The sequence below is a fragment of the Branchiostoma belcheri genome, unplaced genomic scaffold, assembly GCF_001625305.1.
Source record: "Branchiostoma belcheri isolate BF01 breed outbred unplaced genomic scaffold, Haploidv18h27 scaffold2, whole genome shotgun sequence".
Taxonomy (NCBI): Eukaryota; Metazoa; Chordata; class Leptocardii; order Amphioxiformes; family Branchiostomatidae; genus Branchiostoma; species Branchiostoma belcheri.
The window spans coordinates 8,889,227-8,902,635 of record NW_017803490.1 but is presented as its reverse complement, the minus strand read 5'-3'; the positions used below and the strand labels follow the sequence as shown (position 1 = coordinate 8,902,635).

Below are 13,409 nucleotides of genomic sequence, written 5' to 3'. Positions count from 1 at the left end.
ACACTCAACAACAACTGGACATCCACACACTCAGTATCAGCACTGGGTAAACTGCAGAAATCCTTCTTTAACATTACTCTCATCTGCAAAATAAACATACGGGTACGTTTATTTTTTTGGCCCGAACATCAGTACGTTCTTATTCTGCACAGTACGTTTATTAATTTTTTGAAAACCAGTAATTTTTTTCAACTTCGTGTGAAAAAAATTGACAAATCATCGACATGAAGACGTTTATAAACGCGTATTGTAGCGAGAAACTTGTCATTTTTGGGCCGGTTTTTGCAATCACCGCGTGCATAAATTCGTCTGAATGTTCTATTGTCATGGGTGGTGCTTATCAAAATACGAAATATTAAATGCTCTTTTTTTTGTCTATTTAAATTCCTAATTGCAAATAACAATTAAAGATTTGTGCATATATCAGTAAGGGCGCATTTTAGTACAAGAGACACAGGTTACCCGTCAATTTTGGTAATTTCCGGGGGGTACGTTTATTCCGGGGGTATGTTTATTTGATTTTGAAGATTTGTCCGGGGGGTACGTTTATTCCGGGGGGTATGTTTATTCGGCAGATGAGAGTATATATGTGGATTAAGGCTAAACATATGGGTAGAACATTACATAATAATAATAATAATATGAATTAAATCAGGCAACTAGATTGTGTGTTAGTTTGTGTGAGCTCTCATGTTAACCTAGCTATTGTACCCAAAACTGTGCCTATCTACATGACATTGTACTTCTACATTTATGCCTGATCAGTCACCATCTCCCAATACAGTGTATCTGGTATATCCAAGTCAGTGGAGATTTTCTCCAAGCACAGTTCTGGATTTGCAAGACCAGCATGTTTATCACTATTAACAGTGTTAAATTGTAACCTTCCAAATTTCCAACATCTTAGGTATTTTCTTTCCTTAAATTCTTTTAAAGGTCTTTAAGACTTACATCAGCAGCACCTACATTAGAGATCAGCATATTTGCTACCATGTTTTATGTATTAATAAAACTTCCAGATGCCCAATATCTTAAGTTTTTCTTCTGGTATTCCTTAAAGACTTCATCAGTAGCACCTACACCTCTGAGACCAGTGTCTTCACGACGGCCAGCGGGGTCAGTGACCTGAGCAGCCCCTCCAGTGACCTCGATGACCCCAAACACGGGGCGGCCGCGCCGGAACCGAGCTACCTGCTGCCACAACCGGACGTAACCGGCCACAAGGACTCCTGTGCCAGCACACCTTATATCAGGTTTTTTGTTTATTTGTTATTTTGATTTTTCACATAGTGAAAGCGTGGGCAAAACAGGTGCATACGCACCTTTACAAGTTGACGTCCCTTATACAAAAACATCAAAATTGTTGATGAGGGTTAGACATCCAGATAGAACAGTATGAAAAGACAAATCAAACTCTGCTACTGGATAGATAACAGAGAAAACTTCCGGACATTTTGAGTGACATCTGTCACTCTTCTTCAGCGTCACTAAATGAACTGAAAGCACAAGGCGACACTAATCACAAGTGAAGTAACTGGAAAATACAGTTGAACATGACAAAAGCTTGTGTCACTATTATACAGGAACTACCCTACCCTCACTTGCATAACAGTGACATTTATGAGTCTTTGTCATAATAAGGTCATGACTTGGACCAGACGTCTGTCACCATGGTAACTGGTGCTATAGCAGACACCCCATGGCATTAGGTTAAGCAAGTAGTCCCATAGTGTTTCAGTTCATTTGCCTCCTTCTGATTGGTTGCTTTCTCATTGCCATAGTGATGAGGACATGTACACCGAGGGGTCAAGCGAGGAGGAGGTCAGTACCAAATCAAGGTCAGGGGTCAGGCCAAAGGTCGGGTCAGCTGAGGTCAGCAGACACTTGAGTTCAGCAAAGGATGATCCAGTCACCATTCCAACTGTAAGTACTTATGAAGTACATTGTATGTTTGTCAGCCATAGGAAAAATAGGTTCTTGTAGCACAGCCAAGAAACCTTCTGTCTGGTAGGCATTTCTTCTTTTATTTTGAGACATCTGCCTTCAACTAGCTGAAGATTCTGCTGCCTTTTTGTGGCTAAAACAAGATGGGGTTTGCCAGGCCTCCATCCAGGAAAGTCGTGTAAAGTGCCTTTCCCAAGGGCACAAGGTTGGTTGCATGGCAGGGTTCGAACCCGGGACCTCTTGGTTCCGAGCTGAACGCTCTGCCATTACGCCAAGTGCATAACCCCCATAGCATATTATGTGTATACTGTTGTACATTTAGGTAGTCATTGTTAGTGTATTTATTTTTTATTATATCTTAATTTATGTATAATAGCATAATTATGATTAAGCTGCATGTATGTTTGCCATGACATATGATGATGGTAAATATTGAACAAATGGAAAATTACATGTAACGTTACATCTAAGTAATGAAATTCTATTTTTCAGGTTGAGGTCACTGCCCCGGCGACCTTTGACCTGACCTCCTCCAGTGATGGGGATGTCTACCTTGATGCGGAGGGGCAGGACTATTCCACTTTCATGGACGGGGAGGTAGCTGGGGCGGAGGGACCCCTCCAGTTGGTAGATCCCGACACACTTGCAGAGAAAATCATTCCTGGAAAATATGAGGAGGATCGAACCAAAGAAACTGCGGGGGAGTAGAGTGGTCTAAAATATTGTCAGATTCAGATTCTATCATGAAAGTTCATCTGTGTTAACTTAGTTGTTACATGTTTAGGGTTAAAACTTTAGATCCAACACAAAAAGCTCTCTGGTCTTCCTCAGTAGACTGACCCCGTGAGGCCACTGAATCGCGACGGGGGCTGACATCGTCTACCAGATACCTTTAACCCAGTGTTGACGTCACACTTCAAAGATGCCACGTGACAAGCTTCACTGGGTCAGTCTACTGAGGAAGACCAGAGTGACTGGTCGAAAGCTCTAGGTGAGAGAGCCTCTTGTGTTGGACCAAAAGTTTTAACTCTAAACAGATATACATTCTGTTGAAGTTCGTTAACTGTTGTGTTCATATAGATAGTGTACTTTTTTTTGTAGGTACAATGTATATGGATGTAGGTATTATAGACAATAAGAAGTTGAAAGTTTTCTAACATTTTTTTCCCATCTCAAGGAAGAAACACCATCTATGATGGTTTTGCAAAAGCTATGAACAAAAATTATTATCAAAAGAAATACTACGTAATCTATGTATTACTAACAAAGAAGCAAGCTTGCCACCTTGCGTTTTATTAGCCACTACGCAATTAAGCAACAGCCCTGGTATATAAAATAGCATATTATCTCCTTTTAAGGGCATTAAAGTGCTGGGCCAGCTATCAGCCAATCAGGTACTCCCTTACTGTATACTCGGTTAGTCTACCAGCCAATCACGTCGCCTCTTACATCCAAGAGGTGGAAAATGCTGCAGAAGAGAGAATATATATTAGCAAGATATCTACAAAGGCTGCTGTGAAACTGAAGTTATGATGTTAGTAGTATAAAAACCTTGAAGTGACACACTATATATGCGAGGAATATGTGATGCCTTGGGCCTGGCTTTGGCTGTTTGGCGTAGTGGACATTGAATGATCATGACTTGGTAACTAAAAACCATTTTCACCTTTCACGAGTGCAGATAGCTTGGATGCTGCACTCATACTCTTGAATTTATTTTGCTTCCCTTTACAGAAGGAAACAAAGTTTCTTCTTCCTTTTGTTCTTGATCCTCATCTTCTCCAAACAAATAAGGTCAATGACCTGGACCAGACTTCTGTCACCATGGTAACTGGTGCTGTAGCAGACACCCTGTGGTGTTGGGTTACATTATGTAGCAGGACAGAGTTGGAGGGGCTGGTCACCATATATGATATGAAGAGTTTGAGTAAGACTAAACAGAGCAGTACTTTGTTGATCTAGAACATGTGAAGGTAAACATTATGCATTTGCTTTGCAAATGTTACCTTTCTAGTTATATGTCTATTTTTCTTTTACCTCGGAGCATTATTGCTGTTGCCGATGCTTTATTTAGTTGCTTAAAATCAGATCAATGCTAAGCCATGCCACATACATGCCAAAGTATAGAAAGTTGAAAGAGCTTAATACAAAGAATTAGTATTGGAACAGGTAACAAAGTTTAAAATGCTACAACTCAAGAGAACTATAGTTTTGGAAAAGAAAAGTGTGTCATGACTTGTTATAAGCTCGCCTAAAATGCTCTTGCGAGGACAGCAATATTATGGGGACAGCATTTTGCTTGTTGCAAAGCGAATCTTTGAAGTGTGAAAGACAAAAATGTCCAAGATATTTTTGATGAGATTTGAGTGTGGAAAAGAAAACGGGGACCTAATAAAAGTAGAATTATGCCCGTGTAACTTTAAGACTTTAAGGTACATGTATGTTAAAGTGAACTAAAGATGACGAAGCCTTGCCAACTATACTATGTTTTGGACATTCTTAAACTCAAGTGCTATATATGTTTCAGTAAATTTGGTCACGTGTGTATTTACAATTGAAATTTACCATGCAAGAGGACTGAGTTAGTGAGTGAGCATTTACAATTGATGTTGCAAAATATTATGTCCAATCCTTTGCAAGAAAATCCAAAGAAGACAAACCATTTTCCTTAAAAAAAAGCTCTAAAGTCACCTGGCTGTGATATCCTTATGTCCATTAATTGTTGCATGCATAACTCTTGTGGTATAATGCAATACAGCATATTGTATGACAAGATAGCGAGACTAGGTAGCAAGTTGGAAAATAATCATTGCCACAAATACATTGAAAAGATATATGAGTATGTTGATGTTGAAACCGTTATGATGACAATGTTGTTGAGTATATAACTATTGACCATATGTCCAGTAGGTAAGTATACGTATTGAAGGTTTGTTGTTGCTTCATTCTGAACTAGTTAGATTGTTTAGGCCATGTTGATTTGATTATATGGATGACATCCACGCGCGCATGAATTTTCGGCCGTTTCCAAAAAAAAAAGTTTTCAACCATACTGTAAATCGTACAAAACAGTGGCAAAATGAGCAAAAATATACCGAAAGTTACAAAAAAATTAATAAAAAATATACCAATGTCGTAGAATGCCAAAATCAAACGAAAAAAGAGTAAATTGTTAAGAAATAAACTTGAAGACTAGATTATTTGCCAAACCATATTCTGTGCCATTTGTTAAACCTTCAAAACCACGTACATTTCATAATGAAAATAACTTTTTTTTTTGCAAAACTTTTTTTTATTCGCACGCGCGCATCATTTTTGGGGTTCCCGGAGGATGTCATCCATACAATCACATCAACATGGCCTTACAAGAAAGACTGAAATTATTTAGAGGCCATTCCATAAAAACACAAGTTTCTCTTTCAGTTGCTATTAAACTGAGTGATATGTCACCCTTTTTGCTCTAAGAACCAACCCAGTGGACTGCGAGATACGTTGGTGTTTCAGATAGACACTTTTCATTTCTAACTAGACTTGTTTCTTAACTTTAACCTACTCAACACACATAAAGTAGGCAAAGGTGCAATGATATAAGCATTACAGAACTGTACGTATGAAACTACATAATATAAGTTAGACAGCGTCACATTTTTTCTAGTAAGCCTGCCAATAGTTTAGTTAAGCGTTATGCTAGATATCACTACTATTTGACAAGCTACTTCTTTTAAAACAGTGTCAATGAGTGCACTCAAGTTGTTGCTTGAATACAGTTTATTCCATGTTATGCATTTGTCGCCATGCCTTCTGTATTTCATCATTCAAACCTTTTTTTTGAATGGACGGGTAAAATATAAGGCACGAAGCAGCCAGATGCAAAGACGCCCTTCTATTGAGGTAGATGGGTCGATGTAGAAAATGTAGTGTTCTTGCCTTTTCAAGTATACAAACATCTGTCTTTTAACCAGTACCCAAAACATCTAATGTAACCCAAAACATGTGAATGGTTCGTATGAGCATTAAGGTGAAAATTGTAGTAAATAAAAAAAAGCCGTTCAGCTGCAGATGGAAAAAATATACACAAAGCAACCAGACGTTTCAGACGCAAGCAGAGATATCTACACACCTCTCTGTCACGTTTTATCTTGCCCTTGGTAGTCCTGTTTTTACTGCAGTAACTAAAAGTGTAATCAGAGAACCCAAAATGAAGACGGCCCAACGCAATTTGAGAGCAGACAGATGATGAAATTTTCGATTGCAGTAGACAAGAAAAATACAGTATTCAAGACTGGTTTTGTAACTTGCTCGTTTCACATGCTGTGAACGCATGCCATGCTTAAGATATGGTTGTGCTTTTCGTGAATGCCAGGAACTTCAGAGCTGAATTCAATTATTCATTACTAATGCAGATATGTTCAGACTTGTGTGTGTAGTAGGAAATATACATTTTGTATTAGGGGTCTATATAGTTACGCCTTTACGTACTAATCTCTATTTTCACACTCATGTCAGGAAGCTAATTGTAAGGGAACGTGCAGTTACATGTGTACATGTCTTGCCAGTTCTGGCCAGTGGTATACTGTCTTGCCACCGTAGGATCTGCTTGAAGATTAGCTTTTCTTCACCTTGTATCACGGCATTACATACATAGATGCAGTGATCCTTCTGATAGTCTCCTCCGCACTATTTCATAATGCAGAGGTACATGTATGTACACGTGGATTGCTGGTAGATAGATTGTCTTTACTCCTTATGTAAGGGGATGAAACATATTTTATCGTTCGTCCACGCCCAGATGGCTCTGCACGGTTTCATACATGTGAAAAGTGGCAACAGAGAATTTTTTTTGTCCACGTTTTCGACTTCAAGGCTGGCAAACAATGTAGTATGTGGTTACAGTTGTTGAGTTAGTCTGAAGGTTCTAGGTTCGAATTCCCGGCAGGACCCAGCGTTGTGTCCTTGGGAAAGGAACTTGACACATGTTATGTCGCTTTACATATGTGAAAATGAGTGTCTAGCTTCAGTTAGGACGTCCTCTCGGATGGGACGTGAAGCCGGACGTCCCATGTTTGGGGAAAGCCACACTTAGAGCATGTTAAAGAGCCAACCATACATATATCAGAAAGAGAAGGAGGCTTCCCCATTGTTAGTGGTTCAAACCTTACATTCTGATCCCAGTGTTGACATTCCGGTAATCATCTGTTATGTCAATCCTTCCACAAATGTGGCAAACCTTCATAAGAAGCTACTACAACCTTCGCACAACCTCATTACTATCCTTGGTACTTGCTGATCTTCAAGGTGAATGATTCCCCCACGTGGCTTGCACCGTGCTTATTAATCTGTCTGGCCTGCTTGTGGGGTTTCAAGAAAATTGCTAGTGAAAATTAAAGACTGAGATTTGCATATCTACCAGCTGTATTGCTGCGGACGCTTCATTTTGCACAGAGAGCGCGCAGGTATTGCCAATACTGCAGTACTCTGAGTTAGACTGTATAACAGTGTACACAGACTCAAAATATTGACTGAGTTTTCTAGCAGTCTTCAACTAACAGTACGTGGACAGTGTTTCGCCGGGTTTGAAGACTTTCCAGACAGACAAGCATACAGGTTAGTTGCAAGCTTTGTACCTTCTGTTTTTATGTCTCCGTATGACCTTGGCTACTTCTTTATCTGTCTCGTATTTGTACTACTTGTGGTGCCATTTAACGTTGGCAAGATGTCTTTCAATGAAGGTTGGTATTACACACAAAACGTACTGAAAATTAATATCCATCCATCCACTGGTGGATCCCCTGTCCGTCGATCTAATACTTTGAAAATAGTTAACAGAAACAATAGGTTAAAGAGGCATTTTTTTTATATTTTTTATAGGTTTTCCAGATCGCATTTGTTTCTTCTTGAAAATCTAAGCCGTTGGTAACCGTAAGATGAAGACAGCCAAGTTTCGAAAGCGAAGAAAGAGCCAGCTTCCGTTGCTTACCCTCGCCTTGTGTCTGTGGCTGTTCCGCGGCCCGGGAGTTCACTCCTTACCGGTTAGATGCATGCAAACAGTCAAAACGGATTCCCACAGGGTCGTCTGTCGTAGCATGGCGCTGACTGCCTTTCCTGAGGGGATACCTGCGGCAACGACAACCCTGGACCTCCAGGACAACGCCTTCACGAACCTGACCGACATCCCTCAGCTGAGAAGTCTCACTCGTCTCCTTCTACAGCACAACCGCATCGAAACTGTGGACTGGGAATCACTCGGTAATCTGCCGTCTTTGCGCACCCTCTCCCTAAAAACCAACCAGATCACCAACGTCAGGCTAGACCTTGCAGTCCCTCGTTTGCCAAAGCTGATGACAGTAGACTTACAGTGTAACCAGCTTGCCTCTTTTACCAAAAGCCAGCTAGGGCATCCCAGTCAATATCTGACCAACGTGAAGATTCAGGACAATCCCTACGACTGCACTTGTGACATGATGTGGCTCGTCATTGATATGAAATGCCTGCTAAAGGCAGGTTCTTCGGAGTCTGTATACGGCGTTTGCGAGAGGTGTGAGGCCTGTCTTCTGCCTCACATCAATTCGGAGAGGTTCAAATGCGCCAGCCCGCGTCAACTCAAGGGCGTCCTTCTGAAAAACCTGGCTCAACACTTGACCAACTGCGGAAATGCCACTACAACTGCCACTGCCATGGTCAACTCGGCCACTCCAGGCTTGTTGTCAGCACCAGCCAAAACTTCGACGCTCGCAACTGGACAAGATGGTGCTGCTCAAACTGCCAGTATGACCGAACAAGAAGCCACCCAATCCCAAGGACAGACCACTGAACAGTTCCTAGACCAGTTCGTCAACGCAAGTTTTCCTCCAACCCAGCGCTATGATGAAGATTCCTCTCCTCCAACCTCCATTGCAAGCGATCAGCACAATACGACACCGTTTCATAATGATCAGCCCAACAACAGCACACTGGGCGAGGCATCGGCAGAACATCCCTCTACAACAACAACTCCATCTCTCAAAACGAAAGACCATCTCCCTTTCAGCATTATTCCGCAACCTACTACCCTTCAGGCCTCCACTGTCATGGAGAAATCGGCCACTCCAGGCTTGTTCTCAGCCCCAAACAAAACGTCAACAACAACAACAACTTCTTCGTTTCTCAATACGAAAGTCTTTCTCCGTCTCAACACTATTCCGCCAAGTACTACCCTTCAGGCCTCCACCGTCATTGACACCTCGGCCACTTCAGGCTTGTTCTCAGCCCTAGCCAAAACGTCGACGCTCGCAACTGGCCAAGATGGCGCTCAAGCCAGTGAGCTACAGCTCGAAACCCACCACATCCTCATCATGTCCCTCACAGCCGTGTTTGCTGTTGGTTTTGTGTCCGCGGTGATAACCTGGAAGAGCAGATCTAAGTGATCGAACGAGGTTCATTTGAAACGCCACCCGATTCTATCACCTTCCTCGATAACTATCGTACAATGGGGACCACCATCTATCGATACATATCGTGGTAGAGGAGTACTCTTATACTACAGCGTATACCTTCCACGATAGCAAAACAAGTCTAAGAGATGGTGCTACTCTGATGGGTTCACCGTCCAATACGAAACGCAACGGCTGCGGCTGTCTGTGGGTTTTCAAAAGCCGTCATAAGATGACTTTTGAAGCCCGGTGAAAAAGCTACACTGTCTATCTTACAAATATGAACGTTTCTTCAAGATTTACACACTACCGATTTAAGCCACAAGCAGAGAATTGCACCATCAAACATGGGTACCAACACATTCACTATGTGAAAAACAAAACAACTGAATTTAATTCTTGATCAATGTAAAGCATTTTGTAGAAATGTGAATAATTTTGTAGACAGTCATTTAGTTCATATATATATAAAAGTAATGTTTGTTTTGTTTTGATTCGACTAGTAGATGTAAAAGAAAGCACTTGATTTTCTCTCTTTTCTAGTATCACCAAATGCTACTTGATCATATGATGACAGGATAGTCTTGTGGTTAATACCTGCCAGGCGCGAGGCACGACTGTGCCCCGATTTTAAGTCAAATTGAGTCTATATTCTCATAAAGAATTGCTTGCTTGTGCATATGTATTTGTGAAACACGGATGCTCTAACATGAGAAAGCTATACTTAGTTCTTTCATAAAAGATGCACATTTATAAATATCCATTGTCCTTTTAGAAAGGGGCAGATGGTAAAATTACACAGAGATCAAATTTTCAGCGACCACTGTCGCCTTCATCAGGATAATTACGTTTTGAAGTGGTAGGTCATTAATTATCCTGATGAAGGCGACAGTGGTCGCTGAAAATTTGATCTCTGTGTAACATTGCGTTGGAATAAAGTTCAACGTTTTACCATGATTATAGAACACAGATGAACTTTCATGATACACACTATAAAGATTGTAGTACCGAAAAACAAAGACACAGTGTTCTCTCCAGTCCACAACAGTTACACATCCTTTCTTGCGAACGGTAACGGCCCACGGGCACACCAACCCGTCCTCTTCCCCCGCTATAGTCTCCAGGAACCCTCCCCTCCTGTCGAACATCTGGACTCGGCTGTTGGCTACGATGATGTCTAGTACCGAAAAACAAAGACACAGTGTTCTCTCCAATCCACAACAGTCACACATCCTTTCTTAGGTACTGTGACGTCCCACGGGCACACCAACCTGGCTTTTAAGGTGCCCAATACAGTTTTTATTACTATCAACCAGATGAAAACCAGAAGTAAATAGTCTTGTCACTAATCTACATATTAAGTTTTTAGTACCGAAAAACAAAGACACAGTGTTCTCTCCAGTCCACAACAGTCACACATCCTTTCTTGGGTACTGTGACGTCCCACGGGCACACCAACCCGTCCTCCTCCCCAGCTATAATCTCCAGGAATCCTCCCCTTCTGTCGAACATCTGGACTCGACTGTTGCTCCAGTTGGGTACGATGATGTCTAGTACCGAAAAACAAAGACACAGTGTTCTCTCCAATCCACAACAGTCACACATCCTTTCTTGGGTACTGTGACGTCCCACGGGCACACCAATCCGTCCTCTTCCCCAGCTATAGTCTCCAGGAATCCTCCCCTTCTGTCGAACATCTGGACCCGGCTGTTGCTCCAGTTCGCCACGATGATGTTGCCGCTGCTGTCCACACAGAGACCGTGAGGCCCGGTGAGGGGCGCTCTGCCTGGTCCCGGCTGTAGACTCAGCTCACGCAACCGCCGGCCTCGCTCATCGTACTCCTGGGGACAGATATGCTTGTTTGTTATGTTTACCGAAGGAAAACATATTGCTTTTACTCAATTTCCTCTTCTCCAAACACTAACCTCTGACCTGGCCAATGACATGATTTGTTGACGTCTGTCACCATGGTGACTGGTGTTGGGTTACATAATGTTGCAAACTTCATGGTCTGCTCTGCTCCTGTCACCATATACTAGTAGTACATGTATGTGAATATGTTTGAGTAAAAATTACAAGGGCAGACCATGTCCGAAGGTAAACATTATGCATTTGCTTTGCAAATGTTACTTCTCTAGTTTAAACTTTGTATTAGTCAATAATCACACACACACACACACACGCTACACACATAGGCACACATAGGCGTAGACACTGCACGTATGAAGGGACACACGCAGTAACACACACTACGCATACACACGCACGCACGCACATACATACATACACATACTACACGTATGCAAGGACATATGCACACACACACACACACACTACACGCGCACGCACACACACACACGCACACCACACGTATTTAGAGGCACACATGCACACACACACACACACACACACACATAAGTCCCTATTTGGGAACTTTGACTGAAGCAGGCAGCTAGTGCTTTCTTTGTATTCAGAAAAATCTCTGGTGGAATAATTTTCTTTGAAGTTTGCAGTTTGATCTAGCCTGTATACCTTTATAAAGCTATTGTTGGTCGGTTCACAAAAGAAAATAGTATATCTTTTTCTCTTATCTTGATCCATTTTCGCCAACTTCAAAGCGCCGATTCAAAGTCAGGGACCGTGTGCGTGTGTATACCGGCTTATGATTCACCAGGGAAACTCCCAGTTCTTTTATGTGTGATAAAATGAACAGTGGGCCATACGGCTTGGCGGTCGTTGTTAAGTAATACCATAATGGTTCTTAATATTACCTGAAGATTTACTAACATCCGTTGCTACTATGTAAATATGGCACAAACCATCTGTGTTTAGAGGTCACACAGTAATCGTATAATGCATTGACTTTAGCGCATATACAATAGCGCTTTTCTTTTCTCTCCTTTGTATATTTACCACAGTTATCGTGAGTCAGCCTTGTGGCACGTGAAAAAACGACAGATAGGATTTGAACCCATGACCTTTTGATCCAGAATTCAAAGAACGTAAAGAATGAAGCAGACTACCTATCCTCTACCAGGCTTCGGTAGTCGGCTACAATTGGCCAAATAGAGATAACATGCCGAGGGAGTTGGTCCGCTAGAGAGTACATTTGCGACAAAATGTATTTTAGCGGACCAACTCCCCCGACATGCTATCTCTCTATTTGGCCAATTTCAACTCTTTCCAGCCGCCTCCCGAAGCCTGGTAGATCTGTATCTGTATAGCCGGAATAACCGCCTTTCGGCGTAACACACCCGCTTCGCAGGCACGCGGCGCGGCGGCAGCTGGCTATATTACATCGATCGACTTGTTACAAATAACCCTTGAACTTCTAAGTCTAGACATTGTTTAAAGCTATCTAATGACAATGCTCCTACTGTACTTGGTGACAGTGAGTTCCACTCTGCGATAGTTCTAGGAAAGAATGAATTCTCAATCCTTGGTTGAAGGTACTCTGGTACTTGAAGGCATGCCTATTTCTTGTTCTTGCAGGGCTGGTATTAGGTACTTAGTAGTTGGGACGTCCACCAGTTTATTAGTCATTTTGTACATCATGCATAGTCTGGATATTTTGATGCTACGGACTACTCACCTGCACAGTTTTGTGTAGAGACAGAAGGATGTTGTTGCTCCTGTTGTCCACACACACACGCTTGTAGGTCTGTACGGCCGTGTCGAACTCTGACAACGCGTCACCGCTGGTTGCTAGGATACAGACCTTCCCAGTCAAGGCTACCGCCATCCTGTAGCAATGACGTCATTGGCACCATCTTAGGTCAAACTACTACAATATTGTTGTTATTAGCCTAGCTAAGGACTAGCTTTTATACTCTGTTTCAATGTTCTTTTATGTATGTAAGGCCATGTTGATTTGGTTATATGGATGACATCCTCTGGGAACCCCAAAACTGATGCGCGCGTGCGAATAAAAAAAAAGTTTTGCAAAAAAAAGTTGCTTTCACTATGAGATCTACGTGGTCATGAAGGTTGAACAAATGGCACAGAATATGTTATGGCGAATAATCTACTCTTCGAATTCATTTCTTTACATTTTTG

At 41.9% G+C, this 13,409-nt stretch overlaps 2 protein-coding genes and 1 pseudogene across 2 annotated transcripts in view; 2 read left to right on the top strand and 1 right to left on the bottom strand.

The window, feature by feature from the left end:
• Window positions 1-2,685, top strand: part of LOC109468521 — a 17,160-nt pseudogene extending 14,475 nt beyond the window's left edge.
• A 5,183-nt stretch (window positions 2,686-7,868) lies between these two features.
• Window positions 7,869-9,347, top strand: LOC109468520 (leucine-rich repeat-containing protein 4B-like). The gene has a single exon (XM_019766764.1). The coding sequence runs from the start codon at window positions 7,869-7,871 to the stop codon at window positions 9,345-9,347; it is 1,479 nt and encodes a 492-aa protein (XP_019622323.1).
• A 1,374-nt stretch (window positions 9,348-10,721) lies between these two features.
• Window positions 10,722-13,409, bottom strand: part of LOC109468921 — an 8,160-nt gene continuing 5,472 nt past the window's right edge. Inside the window, exons 5-6 of the mRNA XM_019767302.1 lie at window positions 12,946-13,096; window positions 10,722-11,194 (exon numbers count right to left, since the gene is read on the bottom strand). Of these exons, the coding sequence (XP_019622861.1) occupies window positions 10,904-11,194; window positions 12,946-13,096 (442 nt within the window). The 3' untranslated portion in view covers window positions 10,722-10,903. The remainder of the gene's footprint in view (window positions 11,195-12,945; window positions 13,097-13,409) is intronic.

Excerpts from the sequence above, each read along its gene's own strand:
- LOC109468520 (XM_019766764.1), top strand. The coding sequence starts at position 7,869 with ATGAAGACAGCCAAGTTTCGAAAGCGAAGAAAGAGCCAGCTTCCGTTG.